Source organism: Prionailurus viverrinus, chromosome D1 (genome assembly GCF_022837055.1).
Source record: "Prionailurus viverrinus isolate Anna chromosome D1, UM_Priviv_1.0, whole genome shotgun sequence".
NCBI classification, from domain to species: domain Eukaryota; kingdom Metazoa; phylum Chordata; class Mammalia; order Carnivora; family Felidae; genus Prionailurus; species Prionailurus viverrinus.
In genome coordinates this window covers 113,566,808-113,583,728 of record NC_062570.1, presented here as the reverse complement: position 1 = coordinate 113,583,728, position 16,921 = coordinate 113,566,808, and the positions used below count along the sequence as shown (strand labels likewise).

The 16,921-nt window shown below is 62.0% G+C and overlaps 1 protein-coding gene across 4 annotated transcripts in view; it reads left to right on the top strand.

The window, feature by feature from the left end:
• The window catches only part of KCNQ1 (potassium voltage-gated channel subfamily Q member 1), a 321,709-nt gene that overhangs the window by 135,115 nt on the left and 169,673 nt on the right, over nucleotides 1-16,921 (top strand). For 2 of the 4 annotated variants that reach the window (XM_047823460.1, XM_047823459.1), the window contains exon 11: nucleotides 5,380-5,497. The exons of the other annotated variants lie outside the window; for them this stretch is intronic. In XM_047823460.1, coding sequence (XP_047679416.1) covers nucleotides 5,380-5,497 — 118 coding nt within the window. The remainder of the gene's footprint in view (nucleotides 1-5,379; nucleotides 5,498-16,921) is intronic. 4 annotated transcript variants of the gene reach the window in all.

Below are 16,921 nucleotides of genomic sequence, written 5' to 3'. Positions count from 1 at the left end.
CTCCCGGGTGTGACTAAGTCATGTCTGTGCGGTTTCCTGCTGGAAGTCTGCCCCTCACCCCCACGGGCCGTGAGCTCCGAGTTTATTTACAGCTCTCTGAGTGCTAGTCAAGGCACAGCACCTTTGCACGTGCTCTCAGGACATTCTGATCCCTCCTTGGTGACGTGCCTGTTGCCCGTTTTTCCTTAGATTGTTTGTCTTTTTCTTACAGATCTGCATGAGTTCTTTGTATTTCAAGGGCACCATTCCTCTGTAGCCGTCTTTTCACCCTGGAAGGTGGTGCTTGATGACCAGGTCTCAGTTTTAGTGTCGCGGAACCCACCGGTCTTTCCCCGCGTGGATATTGGAACTTTCAGGAAGCCCTTCCAAAGCCTGAGGTCACGACTCTATTCTAGATTCAGTTCCACAGGCTTCAGAGTTTTGCTTGTCTTCGTTAGGTCTTCAGTCGCCCGGAATGCTAAGAATGAAGTTTTGGTGTGAGGCATGAGGGTCCGATGGGACGTTTCTCCCACGTGGACGGCCAACTGTCCCCAGACATCCTCTGCCTGCCGCGTGAGGCCGCCTGGGGTACACAGCTAAGCGTCCCTGTGCAGGTGGGCTATTTCCGGACACTCGGCCCCGTCCTGCTGGCCCGGCTGCCACGCTCCGTATCCACAACACGCCGTCTCGATGACCACGGCTTTTTGAGAAACGCCGGTGCCTGGTGGAGCCAGCGCTCCTACCCCGCTGCTCTTCGAGAACGTGGTTCGATTTAGCTTTTGGCTTTTCCAGACCAATTGTAGAATCGGGTGCCAGGGCTGTGAAGGTCTGAGGAGACTCTTCGCTACGGAGCCTTCTCGGCAACGGAGCAAAAGCGTATTTCCGAAATCAGTTCTATCTTCCTGAATGCCTCTCACTAAGGTTTGGTAATGTCCCCCTTAGAGTGCTTGTACGTCCTTCATTAATACCGAAGAGTTTCCCCTACTATCGTATACAGGATTTGCTTATCTCTTGACTTCAGGGTTGTTTTTAGTTTTTTGCTTCAGCTTTCAGAATGCTTTTTTTTATTTACGTGAAAGGCAGAACTAGCAGTCCCCACCCCCACTTTTACCGGCCTCCCCTAATGCCCCCGCCTTCTGTAATCATTGCACCGTTATTAAAACTAAGAAGTTGCAACACTATTATGAGGCGCAGTCCAGCTCACTCGCGCGGATTTTCCCAGTTCAACTACTAATGTCCTTTTTCCGTCCCAAGACCCACCGAGTACGGTTACCGAGTGCGCTCCTATCCAGCAGGTCTCTTCCGATCTGCAAAAACGCCTCCTCGGTCCTCCCTTGGTTTTCGTCGACCTTGACGCTTGAGGAATACGTCCGGGTTTGTCTGGCATCTCGGGAGCCCGGGGGTACAGGTTTGGGGGGCGAATGCCACGGAAGTCAGCTTTGCCCACCTCGTCGTATCAGGGTCCACGACATCAGCATGGTCTGTCACTGGTGTTGCTAACCATGACCCGTGCGGTTGAGATGGTGTCAGACAGGTCCCTCCGCTCCCCGGGCCCCAGTTTCCCGTTTCCATAGCCTGGTGGTTGGAGCGAGTCCTGAGTCGGCTGTACTCCGGGGGAGGGGGCTCGTGCCCCACCTCCCCCAGGACAAGAGTGTGGAGGGAACAGCTGTCACAGCCACCACAGCGGCAAGGAAATATCTGAGGCGAGACACTCTGAAGTTTCTCCTTGAAGCTTCACCTGCCAATTTGACCGTCCATCCGTGGAGGAAGATTTGTCCCTCTCTCCCGGTCGTTTGTTTGTTGATTTGTATCCGTACGGACTCAGGCCTACCTCTTTTTTGGGCCGGAATTCAGGACTATTATTTATTTGTGTCACTCAAAACGTTCTAGCTTTGGCCATCGGATTGACAGTCCTTTTGGGTTAGCTCCTGCGTCCGTCTGACATGTCTCCCGTCCCTTCCACTTGTGTTTTGCGTGTCCCCTTCCTTTCTGGTGCTGAACAGCGCTTGAGGCTCGTCGTGTATGTGCCTTGCCCCAGAATCCTCATTTGGCCAGAGAGCCCTGGTTCCTTTTACCGGGAAGCGAGTGACTTTCAGGCACCAGCTCTGGTACAGGGTGTGACCGCTGCTCCTGGGCCGTCACTGCTTCTGGACTTCCCAGTGGGCAGGGCCAGGGGGTGTGTGCACGCAGCCCGAGTACACACGTGTGGTATATTTAGCGAAGTAGGAGTTCATACCAACATTTCTGGCCACAGGACTCCTTCCTGCCCCGCCCACCCACTGCACACACACACTCGGTGTGTTACTTTCTTTACTTATTTGTTTAACCCGTGTATGTGCGGTCCCCCCTCCCCCCCCAGAAGCGTAAGTACCGGCCGGAGCGCTAACGGTTATGGCAGTCAAGAGACTGTTTCCCAAGGCTTCGTAGGCCGCCTCCTCCTTCCCTTCCTCTCCGTGCCGTGTGGTAGGTACTGTCATACGTTCCTAACTCGGAACTCACTTTTTTCACGGTCTGCTTTCATTCCTAGGACCCTCCAACAGGCTAGGCTGGCTGGGGCTTTTTTTTTTTCTTTGTATACAGTAAAATTCATTCCTGGAGATCTGCAGCCCTGTGGGTTTTGACAGATGCCTGGATTCGTGTGTCCCCCACCATAGCACCCTACGAAGGAGTTCGACAGCTCTGGGAGTTCCCTTGAGCGTGCCTTTGGAAGTCAGATACTCCCCCCTCCCAAACACTAGCAACCATTGATCTGGTTTATGTCCTTGTAGGTTTGCCTTTTCCAGAATGTCATATAAATGGAATCGTATAATGTGCGGCCTTTTACATCTGGCTTCTCTCACTGCTGAGCAAAATGCATCCGAGCGTCCCCCACGTTGCCGCAGGACCTCTTAGTTCATTTCCTTCGGGTCCTGGGTGCTGTTGCACTGTACGGACGTGGCGGTATGTCCCTCCACCGACTGAAGGACATCTCGGCTGTTTCCGGGTTTTGGCGACTGTGAGCGAAATTGCTGCGCACGCTTACGTACAGGTGTTTGTGAACGTGGATTTCCGACTCGCTTGGGTAAATCCCTGGGGGAAGGACTCCTGGATCACATGGCAAGTGCACGGTCAACTCTGTAAGAGACCGCCCGAGTCTTTTCCAAGGTGGCTGCATCGTTCTGCACTTCCGCCAGCGGCTGGAGAGTTCCAGGCGCTCCGTGTCCTCCTGTTTGCGTGGCAACGTCAGGCTTCGGTTTCTGTTTTTTGATTTCAGCCATTCTGGTGAGGGTGCCGTGGCAGCTCGCTGTGGTTTTAACTTGCATTTCCCTAACAGCTGCCGGTGTCGGCTGAGCTGGGCATCTTTTTAGGTACTTGCTCGTAACTCACTTCATAAATCGGGTCGGGGGCTTTCCTGCTATCTGCTTGCACGAGTTCTTCGTATATTCTAGATACAAGCCCCTGCCCAAACAGCTGACGTGGAAATGCTTTCTTCAAGTCCGTGGCTTATCTCTGCCTCCCTCAGCGGCGTCTTTTGGACAGCAAATGCCTGGGATTTTGATCAAGTCCAACATTTCCATTTCTGCCCCTCACAGATTGAGCCTGTAGTCTTGTGCTTCAAAACTCAGCGCCAAACCCGAGGTCCGGAGATTTTCTTTTGTGATTTTTCTCAAGAAATTTTAGTTTATGCTTTAGTCTCTTAGGAGTGTATCCAATACCTTTACATTTTCAGATTGTTGACGATCACCCGTAACGTTAGGCAGAAATGCCAAATGTGTTAAAACTTACACACACACAACATTCGTACGTTTATATTACAAATAATTTAGGAGGCAGCCGTATTACTCTGAAGTGGGAAGATCTTCCTTTTTCACAAAACAAAAGATAGGTGTTATCACCTTAAACACATAAAACACTCTCTATGATAAAAACAACCATCCTAAGGGCTGAAAGACCAAAGATTGACGGGGGGAGATATCCATGCCTGATGTAACAAAAAGTTAACATCTTTAATATATAAACACTTCCTACAGATTGACAAGCAAAAATGGGCAAGAGATATGAACAGGCAATTCTGCAAAAGGAAATGCAAATGGCCTCCAAGCCACAAAAGGCATTCAGCACAAAAGGAAAACCAGATCCGGTCTTCATCCACGCGTGGCATGCCCCGGGGAAGGGTGCCAAGGGCTGGTTCGCGCCTGGATGTGGGGGAGCTGTCATATTCACACACCGCTTGCTGGTGGAGTCTGAATTGCTAGTTTCTTGGGAAAGCAATCCAGCAACATCTATTAAAATTACCTAGGGAGCACCCTCTCACCCAGCCCCGGTGTCAGGTTTTCATACAAACGGGTGGCTCAGCATCGACTCAAAGTAACGGCTTAAAGCTAAGAGAGCCTAAGGAGCTATCAAACACCGAATGGTTGAGTTAACCGTGGCAGGCGTGAACCACAGACTATTATCCAACTACCAAAACGCAGCCCCACATCTGTATACCTGCAGAAAAATGAGATGAGCGTGTCTCAGAGTGACAGGGACAGCACTGTCCCATGTGGGTTAAAAAAAAAAAAAAAAAGAGGTCTTACCTGGTGTCAGCGGCCACTGAGCAGAGAGAGATGAGCTAGGAATCCCGTCGGTGGTTGACCTTGGAGGAGAGCCTTCGTGGACCTTTGAACTGTGTCACTTTCTACAATGAGTACTTAATTTCTTTTACAATAACAACGTCAACTGAAGGGAAAAAAAATCAATCCACACTGAGAATCAGGGGACGGATAACGTATTCTCAGCAGCGCTGAGCACCAGCACCAGACTGTAGGGGGTGGGCCCGGGAGCCTGAACGTTACGCTGACCCTTCGTGGCGGGTATGGGTCGCAGATGTGACGCTGTGAACCGAGCGAGGGGCCGGGAGCTCACCGGCTGCCCCTCTCTCCCAGGCTTGCCACTCCTTGCGGGCAGGAGCGCGACTACCCTGGGTCTCCGCTGACGGGAGGCCCTCCGTCTGCGTGACGGGGACGGCATGGTGGCGGGGGTCCGGGTCCCTCACCGGACCTGTGCCTGTCGGCCGTGTTTTATCGTTGTGCCTGAACGTTCAGGGTGAACCCGGAGACAGACCTAGATGCCCGGGCTGAGCCCTCGCCCTGCCCGGGTGTCGGGGGCCCTCCACTGGTCCCCAGCCTCGGGCTCGGGGGGGGCCGCCTCAACCCCCACACCGGATCCCCGTGCGGAGGCCCCGTGTACCGTCCCCGTCCCTCGCGCATCCCTGCGGGCGCATGTCCCATCAGTCTGTGGGAGGGCTCGGGGCGTGCAAGTCTGCCCCGCGGCGGGGTGGGGGGCGGACGCGCGAGCCCCGCTCTGGCCAGCCCCGGGCCCTTCCCCGGCGAGCCTTGCGTGGAGGCCTAACGTGCTGCCCCACACCTTTGCCCACAGTGAAGAGCCCCATGCTGCTGGAAGTGAGCACGACCCACTTTTTGAGAACCAACAGCGTGGCCGAGGACCTGGATCTGGAGGGGGAGACGCCGCTGGTCCCCATCACGCACGTGTCACAGTGAGTGGCCGCTCGCCCGCGGAGAACGGGCTGGAGGGGCGCGGGGCTCAAGAGGGCCGCCTCGGTGCCGCTCCGGGGCCCAGGCCTGCTCTCCCGGAGCCCGCCGCTTGCCGCCCGCCCTCGGCAACCTGGGGGCCACCGGCGGCCAGGGGCCGGCTCCAGCGCCCAGGCACCGAGCGGGGAGGGGAGCGGGGGCGCCTCCCGCCAAGTCTGGGAACACGATCCTCTTGTTTGGACTTATGGAAAACCAAACTGATCACTTTCCACTCGCTTTTGTGCTCTGAGCGTCTGAGAAGATTGTTTTTCTCTCCCCTCGCCCCCTCCCCCGCCCCCCAAAAGAGAGACGACTTTGTTTTTCAGCAGCGTTTCCCCGACTTTGTTTTTCAGCAGCGTTTCCCCGTAGAACCCTGGCCAGAGCCAAGGGGCAGATGCCGCTGCTGTCCTCAGGGGCTCCTTCAGGTGGAGGAAATGGCTGATTTTCCACGCCTTCCACTTGGCCTTCCCCCGAGGCACAGCTGGCCTGGGACGCACGCCCGTCCTCCCCCGCCATCCCGGCGTGGCCAGGCCAATCCCCAGGGCCTGGCCATGGTGTGATTCCCTTGCGATGTATGACTCAGTGCTCCCGGCAGGGGCACCCAGTGGTGACAGCACGTGGTGGGGTCAGTGGGGCACTCGGGCGCTGTCTGGCCGCCGCCCCGTCGGGGACTCCCCGGAGGAGTCCTTCTGTGTTGGGACATGCGCGCTCCCCTCAGCCCTTCCCAGAGTCACTTGCTGACACGGTGTCCTCTCCACAGACGTTTCTCCGGAGGGTGTGCCCGTTCTCCCAGGGTCTCAGGGTTGTCGTGAGCCGTGTGCGCCTCTGTCAGAGCGAGGCCCTAGGCCTGCCGCCTCTGCCCGGCAGGTGACCGGGGACTGAGACAGCCGGGACCCAAATGGCAGGGCCTCCTGGCGGCCCACGCGGGACTGGCGGAGTCGGGTGGCCAGCAAAAGAGGAAGGCAGGACTGTCTCAAGATGGTACCGTGATCAGGCAGGACAGGACCTGCCTGCCGTCTTTCCCTGCGCAGCACCCCCTCCCTCCAGGCTCACGGGGGGGGGGGGGGGGGCGGGGGGTCAGGCCTCACCCGGTGGTGGTGGGGGAGGGCAGTGTGCACAGGACCTGTTTACCGGACTCGCGTGAGCCCGCTGGGGCCCTGGGAAGCAGGGGCGACTACTCCTCATGGACCCGGCAGCGGAGGGGGCTTCTGGGCCCCATCCACCCTGGAGATGACCGGACAGGCTTGCTGGGCGAATGTGCCAGGGCAGAGGTGTGAACAGCCAGGGAAGCCAGGCCGTGCGGGTCCAGGCCGGGGCCCGAAGGCAGAGTGCGGACTTAGGCACTTGGGCCGAGGCGTTTTCAGAGTCCAGGGCACAAGAGAGACCGCAGGGTGCTAAAAGCCGGCGTTCCGTGGCTGGTGGTGTGTGCGACTCCGGTGGCAGTGGCTACTCGGGGCAGGGACAGCCATGACCCTCAGGCAGGTGGATTCCACGCGGGCGTCACGGTTCCCGCTGCCCCTTCTCGCCGCTCTCTCCCGCCAGCCCGTTCATTCTCCCAGCTGTGGCTCAGCCCCTCGACACACACGAGGAGTCCCACCCTGGAAGGACAGGGCTGCCTCACCAGCTCCCTGGCCCTGCGAGATCCCCACAGGGAGGCCCAGGGTGAGGGTGATAAAGGACTGGGGATCCAGGGGGCCCACAGCCAAGCCCGCCACAGTCACCCCTTCGGGGTGAGGGCCGTCAGCATGCACCAAGCTTCCCGGGGCCACGGCCTGCCCACCTGCCCGGGGAGCCCCGGGAGGCGATCCAAGCCAGCAGAGGCAGTGTCATCAGGGGCACTGGGCCATTTCTCTTCTAAAACTGCGGCCGTCAGACCGGAGCGGCCCGGATGCTTGCTGCGGATTGGGTGCTTCGCCGTCCCAAACGCCCGCCGTGGGCCTTCTCGGGCCAGCACTCCCAGTGTGGCAGGTTCGCTGGGGGGTGGGGAGGGGTGGGGGGGGGGTGTCTCCTGTCACCCCCGGTGCTGTCCGGGCCTACACCCCAGTCCTTGCCCAGCCGGGTCCCCATGCTAGAACCTATAAGGGCTTCTCCCAGCAGATCTGTCCACCACACTTGGTCTGTGGTGGGTGCTGGGAGCAGGGAGCCAAGGTGTCAGTAGAGGGGCCACCTCAAGGCATCGCTGTCCCATCAGGTCAGGGTCAAGGTGGAGACCGCAGGGCATCTGTGTGAACGTGTCCTTAGTACACGGTGCTGTGCCCTGGGGAACCCCGGTGAAGGGCGTGTGATGTGGGCCCGGGGAGAGGTGGGGGGGCCTCAGAACCTAGACGCCCCCGAGGCTGCAGGCTGGGCAGAGCCCCCCCCCCCCCCCCCACGGCTGGCAGAGGTGGCTCTGGGGGCACCACGACTGCCCTCTGTGCCTTCACCTCCTGCTCGGCACTCCTCCTGACGGATGCCCCCAACTGAACAGCTCCGGCTGCTTGGGGACACGTCAAGGCTGCTGCAGGCAGCCCGGCCCCGCGGGCACCTGCCTTGGTGTGTGTGAGAGGGGCAGGGGTGTGCACGGGGGTCTCGCAGGGGGCAGAAAGGGTGGGAAGCAGTTGCTGACAAACAGATTCGTCCTCCAGCGTTTTACTGATGTTCAATGTATTACCACGTTGGGTCGGATCCAGGATTCAAATTAAAAGCATAAATAAAGACACATTTTGTTTCCATCTCAAGCTCTCCCCACCCGTTGGGCCCCAGGGAGGTGAGGTCACTGCAGCCTTGATTACGGGAAGGTCCCTGGGGCTGGGCGAAGCTCCTCTTTCCGGGGCCTCTGGCCGGGATGAGGGGCGGGGAGCCGGGGGCCCTGAGCAGCCCTGGTGCGATCTAGGGAGTCGCCGGGGCGTACCGTGTTAGGGAGACAGAGTGCTCTCGGCCACCCCAGCCCCCCACGCGAGCCCCGGAGACCCCATGCAGCCCTGCCCCGCCCCCAGCTCTAGGGAGCCGGGCCACAGCCTGATGCACCCCTTCCAGGCAGACCGGCTTCCAGGGCCAGCGGAAGGGAGCCCCGTGCGCACCTGCGTCCCCCACCCAGAGCCTTGCCACAGGGTTTCCGAGGGGCCGGCGTAAGGTAGAGATGGGACATCTAGGACAATGGGGGGGGGGGCGGGAAAGCCCCCTCCCCAACTCTGAGAGAGGAGAGGAGCCCTGCCCCCAACAGGAGCCGGGAGGAGTTCCTGGGCTCCTGCCCCATCTACTGCCTTGTGGCCACTGACAGGACAAGTGGCGGGGGGCGGGGGGGCACCTCTGTGTGCATCCTTGTGCGTCCCCATCTGCAGCCATCAGATTCCCACCCGTCTTCCCAACATCTGCTCGGCCAACCTCACCCCGGGGAGGCCCAGGCAGCCAAGCCCTCTGGCTGTCGAGGCCTCCACACCAGCTCCCTGAGCCCCGAGTACGGGGCCTGGGACCCTTCTGGGGCTCTGTCTCCTCTCAGGCTCTCTCTCCCTGGGAGTCCTGAAGCCCCAGGCTGGCAGGACCCGCACCGGGGCCAGGCCGGCCTCACCTGAGATGAGGTGGTGAGGGGTGTGGGTGCCTCGGCATGCCTGTTAGCACACTTGGAAGTGGGCAGCTAGGCCCGAACTGGCCTCAGCATGAGGCCCCGACTGGGACCGCGTATGGGTGTGGCCTGGGTGCCCCTCCCCCAGGGGCCTTGGGACACGGCAGCCATTTCCACGAAGCCCCCTCCACCCCTGCGGCCAAGCCAGCCAAGCATGGCCAGGAGTCCACGTCTGTCCCACTGGCTGCACGCGGACACCCAAGGCAGGTTGTGTGAGAGGCCAGGCCCACCGGGACCGCTGCCGCCTGTGCCCCCCCCACCCCCGACGGGTTCCTCCGGAAATGGTGACCCCCGGCCCCCTCCACGTCTTCTGTCACAGCATCCTGGACAGGCGAGGCTCAGCTCCTGTCTACCAGCCGCCCCCAGCCCGTCCTGCTCCGCCGGGGACAGTATAGCGGGACACCCTGGGCACAGATGGGCACGGGGAGGGCCTTCCAGGGAAGGCAGAGCTGAGGCTGGGGCACTGCGGGGCCCCTACCAGGTGGCCACGAGCAACTGGGTGCTTGTGGGCCATCCTGTGACAGGACAGCCTGTAGGTCCTTGAGCAAAACCAGCCCCGTGTGCCTTAATTAGAATTTCCGTGTCTCCGGCTTTCTCCTGGGCCCTGTGGTCTCATGCCGAGACGCTCGATCTCTCTTTTCCAGCAAGGCCCCCGCGGCCCAGCTTTCACCCACGTCACTACTAAGGTCACCTGAATTCTGCGTTTGCCAGGGAGGCCAGGGCCAGCCCCACGCCTTCTGGAAACGGGGCAAGTGTCACAAGGCTCGGCCCTGTACTCAGCTCCAGGGACGGCGGGGCTAGCTCTTTGGGTGGGACCAGGGTTGCCAGGGGCATTTCAGGGACCCCAGGGCCAGCTGCGGCTCGCTCCCGCGGACCCTGGTGGAGGCCCAGGCACTGTGGGAGTGGCCACCTCCTTGTTCTGCAAACCTTGGTGGGGAAGGACGACGAGGCTGCTTCAGGGCCAGAGAACAGGGGGAAGAGGGAGGGGGCCTTCCAGGCACATCGGAGACCGGTCTCTTTCCGGACCGGTGTCCTGTCTTCTCGGAGCTCCAGACCACCTCCGCCCGCGCGAGGTGCCAAGGAAACCCCGTGGGAGCCCGCCCGGGAGTGCCGTGTGGAGCTGCCTGAGTCAGAGCCTCCCAGCCCCGGCCAGCTCAGACCCGCCTCTGAAATGCACGGGGGGATTAAATGTTCTCCTAATTAAATTAAAAGCGAGGCGGAGTGGCTCAGTGGGAAACGGACGGGACTAGGAATCAGATGCCCTCGATCTGGCCCCCAGCCTGCACCAGCCCAGCTGCAGGCCGGCCCCCGAGGCCCCTGCTCCGGGGAGTGGGCCCTCTTCTAGGTGGAAGGCCCAGAGGAAAGCGGAAGGCTTCTTACGTCCTTTGGGGACCGTGACAGTGAACTCCTGGCCCCGGGCCACTCCCATGGCGGGGCTCCGCGCTCTCCAAGGGCAGGGCTTTGGTGAGGCCGGCCCCGGCCAGGCGGGCAGTGCTGGAGGAGGTCAGGGACAGGAGGGCATCCACTTGCTAGAGGCGGCTGGAGGACTGCAGTGACTCCAGAGGTCACGCTGGTGTTGCTATGGAGACATCTGCGGTGGCCGCGGGTACCCCACGGCTCCTCTATGTGTTCTGCCTAAACCTGCGAGGGGAGACTGAGCCCTAAGGCAGCCGGGTCGGAAGGCCTGTGTGGGGGGCGGAAGGGGTTGGGGGCCGGGCCGGCTCAGAAAGGACAGTCCTTGCATAGAGTGTTTTCCACTTTCTAGTTGAAGGAGACGGGCACGCAGGTCTCCACGGGACTCGGCTCCGTTCACCCCGGGCCCCATGTGACTAGCAGGCAGGTTCCCAGGAAGCCCCCGTGTCCCCAGTCCCCGCCATGCCTTCGGAGGGTAACCACCGTCCCGGCTGCCAGCGGCACCGCTCAGCCGCGCCCGTTCCCGAACCTTCCGCAGACAGACTCGCACAGTGCGCACACCCACCGGCACGTCTGCCTTCCCGGAGCCGGGCCGCGCGGCCGCAGAGAGCGGTGCCTGCCTGCCTGCCTGCCGGCCGGCCCTCCGCGGGGTTCATCCATCCCGTTGCCGGCGGCCACGTGGACGGTTTCCAGCGCCGGGCTGTTACCGTCGGTGCTAAGAGCGTCCCGCACGGGCTTCCTGGGGCGAGCGCAGACTGCACGTCTGGTGAGAATACGCCCAGGCGTGGGGCTGCTAGGCTCGGGTTCAACAACACCGCCTAGCTGCTGCCCCCCACCGCGGCGGCGGGGCGGCGGGCCGTTCCCGAGCGTCACCAGCGCCGGGCCTTTTTCACGGCCCCTTTCCGCCACGCTGGGGAAGCGGGGGCAGGGGGCCGGGCTCGCAGCACCGCTCTGGGATCTGGGGGCTGGTGCAGGCGAGCCTGTTCTGTCGTCTTTTATTCCGCGCGTACTGTCCTCCAGGAACGTGCTTGTGTCTCCGGCCCGCTTCGTTCCGGGCGGCCTTTTCTCATCCATTTACAGCACTTCCTTCTCTCTGCCTTTACCGTCGCCTGGCTAGGACGGGCGTCAGAAACGCGCGTGCCCACGCCCACCCACGCCCACGTACGTACACGGCACGTAAGGGCCGCCTCCCCTCTTCCATCGTCTTCCCTTCTCCTGAGGGTGTCTTTTGACCAACAGAACTTTAAGTGAACTCCTAATGTGATTCAGTTAATCAAACATTTCCTCTCCGGATAATGCCGTTTGTGTCCTATTAGAGACACGTTGACTGCTCCAAGGTCATAAAGATACTCTGGTTTTTTCTGAAGCTTTATTAGCTCACCTTCCCCGTGTCGATCTGCAGGGCATCTGGAATCCATTTCTGCGTCCAATGTGAGGCCGAGGTCAAGGTGCATTCTCCCCCACCGGGCTGCGCAGGCGGGCTCAGCACCCTTCACCAGAAAGCCCATCCTTCCCCCGCTGCCCCACCAGGCCCACCCCGTCACCCTCCGGCTGGCTGTCTGCGCGGACCTCGGCTTCGGAACCCCATCTGGTCCCGCTGGTCAGACTGTAGTTCGCCAGGGCCATGCCTCACGGTCCCCGTGCTCCGATCCCGGGTCTTGACAGCCGGTGGGGAAGGCTCCGGCCAGGTCCCCTGCTTCGCCACTGGCCTGTGTCCGTTTGGTCCACCCCTCCACCCACAGCCGGTCGCCCCAGAAAACCTCCTGTAGGTGGGGGGGGAGCTCTCTAGACGACTGTGGGGAGGGTGACCATCTTTGCAGGATCGAGTCTTTGCGACTGTGGCGCCGATGCGTCCCTCGTTTACTTAGGACTTCTCTTTTCGTGGCCTGCAGTTTTCCGTGCAGCGATGGTGAGCGGTGTGTCTGAGATTTATTCCTCGTCAGCTGATGTTTGTATGTCCACCAAGCCCAGAGACGCTGCATTCGCGGGAGCCCTGGCCAGCATGGATCATGTCCTGCCTGCAGGACACCGGGGCAGTCTGCTGGCCTCCCTGGGCCCTGGTGCCCTCTTGTAGACACCGGAGGTGGGTTCTCACGGTGCTGATATGAGCCCTTGAGGACACGTGGTCGGGAGTCTGGCCTTGCACCTAATTCAGGAACATGCCTGATAAATGTCAGCCAGTGTAAAACGTCCCCCTGGGACGGAAGAGCCCATGGGGACATCCCTTCCTTCACCCGAGAGCTTCTGAAACCGCCAGGTATCCATGGGGATATCAGGGACTGTCCTTAACAAGATGTACCCGGAGGCCATTGAGCCCCGGGCCTCGAGATGGGCTGGAGGCAAGTTCACAACCTCTAGTAGCCTCTAGTAGCTGGGAAAGGGGGTCCGGGACCATCGGGGCCCCTGGCTCCCGTGGAGGTGCAGGGAGAGGCCTGGGCCCGCCGTCCTGCTGCTCAGGGGTGGGGCGAGGGGGGCCGGAGGACCATGCCCCGGAGCGGCCACACGTGCCCCAACATGCTCGGGCCGTTCACGCCCATCACGGCCGGGCCCACCCGCCGAGGACAGCACAGGCTTGTGGCAGAGCGAGGGGCGGCGTGGGCCGTGCGTCCCGCCCTCCCTGGGCCCTGTGCGAGGCGGGGATGGAGGTCTAGCCCTCATTCTCTGGGCAGCTCACTGGTGCCCAGTGGTGCCCAGCAGGGCGACGGCCTGAACACGGCGGCTGTGTTCCCAGGCTTGCTGGTGTCCAGGTGCTTAGAGCCCACACCGACGGAGCCCTGCCCTGTGTCCAGCTCTTGTGTCAGGGTCGGGAGGGGAGGCTGCCCTTAGCCGAGACGCACAGCTTGCGTCCTTGTGGGTCGGTGCGCCCGTTCACGGCACCCGGCCCTGCCAGCGTCCCCGTGAGGCAGGGGCAGAGCCGGGGCTCATGCAGACACGCCGTCTCTATGGAGCCCAGGTCTGTGAGGTGGAACCCGGGCCGGTAGCCTGAGGGCCGGCAGGGGGAGAGAGGCGACAGGGGGCGTGGCGTCGGCCCGTGCCCCTCTCTTCGCCGGCGGGAGGGAAGGGCGCGCGGAGGCCAGTCTGCGTGCCGGCTGGCGGTCTCGGCAGCCGCCTCCTCCAGGGAGAATCCTGCACGGTCGGCGTCTCCACACGCCATGGCCCGGGCACCACCAGACAAGGAGGGCAAGAGGCCTCGCAGACCTACAGGCTACCCGGGGGGCTCCCGGATGGCTTGGGCAAGGCCGAGCTGCCTTCCCGGGACACGGAGTGACAGGCCCAGGGTCACGGCTCCTGCTGCGGGCCCAGAGCCCCCCAGAGGCATCCGTTCTCGAGACGTGCCGGCCCTTTCGGGACAAGGCAGGCATCCTGGGCAGGGGCGGGCCACAGGGCGGAGGTCCGGCTGTAAATCGGTGAGGTCTGGATGGCCCACGGGAGGCCTGGGGCACCAGCTGGGAAGGAAGTCCTCATGGAGGAAAGGGGAAAGACAGTGGTGGCAGAAGGAGACGGGAGTCCGGATCCAGCCGCGGAGTCTGGTGTCCACGTCATCCCCACACCCTTAGCCCTGACCCCGCTTTTGCTTTGATCTCGATAAGTAATCTCTTCACATGGGCCGCAGCTCTGGAGGCTCCCTTTAAGGACGGCACTGGGAGGGTCCTGGATGTCTGCACTCAGGGCCCCCCGCCTCCGTGGGCACGAGGGCGGCGGAGTGGGGGTGTGCACAGAGCCCCGAGCGCTGGGGTTTTTTCTTTTTAGGGCCAATTCAAGGGATTTTCAAAGGCAACTTTGACTCTACCAGAATTGCCTTCCAAGATTTGGGAACTGAATCGTGGGCGAGATATCAGACTGGCCGGCAGCCGAAGCAGGATACCTGCCTCAACAGTGCCCTGCTGGGGAAACTGAGGCAGGGAGTGGGGTGACTTTCCGGGGCGGGGGGGAGGCTGCTGGAACATGGGTGGGAGGTAAGGCCTTGTAGAGAGCGCACAGCTATGCACACACACACACACACACACACACACACACGCTCAGGGGCGGTCCTTCCCCACGGTTACCTGGCCTGCTGTCCCCCCGAGAGCCAGGCCCCCCCCGAGAGGAGGTGGGCAGCTCCCCGCAGAGTGGCCCCCTCTTGACTCGTCAGTCAGCCAGGCTCTGTACCTCTGGCTTCAAGCCTTTGAACGTGCCCTAGGCTTGTCTCCCGGCCCAGCCCCGGGCGGCTCTGGGGCCCAGTGCCTGCCACTCGGTGGCCCAAGGGCGCCTTTCTTCCCCTGCCCGTCCTTGCTCTCGGGCCTTCTGGGGGTAGGCTTATGTCTCAGAGTTTCAGGATTTGTCACATCGAGCAGAATCTTTTCCACTTTGAAACACTTGAATGCTTTTTTTCTTCTTTCTGCTGTTCTTTTTGAACTGCCCTGCGACCCCCCCAGCCAAGCGTGCGGGCTCCCCCCCGGAGGGTCCGCAGCAGGAGCAGGGGGCAGGCTCGTGAGATGGGGTGGCGTCGGGATCAGGAAAACGGGCTCCCAGTAGGATGGAGTGCCGGCTGTGTGTGTAGGGGCCGGGGGCGAACCGCCTGGGAGGCTCAGAGGGACTTCCCTGGGGACGTCCTCCCCGATGACCCCACGGTCCACGGCAGCTCCGTGCTTATGGGCCTCGCCACCACCCAGCCGTCTCCTGCCCTGGGGAGTGGACTTCTTCAGACCACGTGGCCGGGACTCGGGGGTGGGAAAATATCTCTGTACGTGTCAGGAGATGGACAAACTGGGAAATGGGAGTCCTGGGGAGCTCCCGGTCCCGGGAGCCCCAGAGTCCCAGGGACCAGTCCCTGAGGGGTCCCTGCCCAGAGAATATGCCAGCTGTCGACAGAGCCGGGGCCGGGCCCTGGGCTCCAGCCTCTGGATCCCGTGCCCCTCCGTGCCCCGCGCCTGCTCCCTACCCTGCTGATTCTCCCACCCGCAGGCCCTCCCCCAAGGGATGGGGAACAGTGTCCCCCAGGCGGGTCCACCGCAGGCCAGGCTGGGGAGCAGAGGCCGGTGCTAACCCGTGAGGTCTGAGCTGGCCAGAAGGAACAGTGAAGGTGGCCTCGCGGGCCACGGCGGGACCTCACGGTACCCAGCCGGAGGCCCCAGTGGCAAGACCGGGGCAGAGGTGCCCCCACTCCCGTCTCAGGAGCACCAGCGAAGCCCTGAGCGGGGCCAGAAGCCCGGGCTGCAAAGCCGCAGCCTCTCTCTCCCCAGGCAGAAATGCGAGCCCCCGGGAGTCTGCCGCTCTTGGAAACGGTCTCCGGAGCAAACAAAGGGCCTGTCCGAGCGGAGCGAGGCTTGGCCTGGACTCAGAGCCGCCACTGCCTGGGCGCCAGGCCTCCCTGGGCGCCGCGCACCCGGAACACCGCAGAAGCTCCTTCCCGCTGCTCACAGCCCTCGTCGGCGCCCGTGACCTACGGAAGGACCGCACCGTCCACCTGTCGCTGCCTGGCCGCACAGGTGGCAAGGTCCCCGTGACTTGGGTCAGAGAGAAGCGAAGCGTGACCAGCCTGTCCACCGTGTGTGGCTGATCATGGGCTTGTCTCATTGACTGGGCTGGTGTGGGTCTCCGTCTGTAAATGTTTAACTCCCAAGGATGCCAGATCCCAGGGCCTGAAGGCCCAGCCTGGGTGGGGGGAGGGGGCAGTGCTTCTCACTGGTATGTGGGTGTGGGGGGGGGGGCGGGGGAGATCATCTGCAGCCGGCACCCCAGTGCTGCAGCAGGGGGGGCACAGGTGGGATAAGAGGAGGGACTTCCCGCAGGGAGCTCAGCCCCAGGGTGTGCCGGTCAGGGAAGGAAGCCCCATCTTCTCCCCCCACAGCCGAGAGGCGGCCACGGGTGGGATGCCCAGCCCCGAGGGCCCCTCCGTGGTTTCCGGCTGCTTCGGGGCTTGGGGTGCGGCCCCCTCGCCTGTACTTGCTGGCTGCCCCGTGAGGGCCTGGCCTAGGTCTCCCCGCTGGTGGGGAGGGAGGTGTACAAGTTGGGTTGTGGGGCCACCCAGTGTGGGCTCGGGAAGGGAAGGAATGTGACCGAGGCCGGGTGTGGCTGAGGAGAGCACAGCCAGTTGTGGGTTTTTCTTGGGGCCCAGATAGACGTGAGCAAAGATGGAGGGGCCCTCTCTCGCAGCCCCCGCCACACACACTAGGACCTTTCTTCGGCGTGTGGCTACGGAGCTGGAGGCCAAGGACACCCTCTGGAAATCTGAATTCCATTCGCTCTTGGCAAAGAGCGGCTTCCTGCCTGGGGAAGGTGTGTGCGTGTGCGTGCGTGTGCACACACGGCCACGGGCGCTGGCAGGGGCGAGGCGCGTGGGTGGAGGGGTGTTTGATGAGACGGGGGAGGCGACCCCCGTGCGCTTCCCGGCACC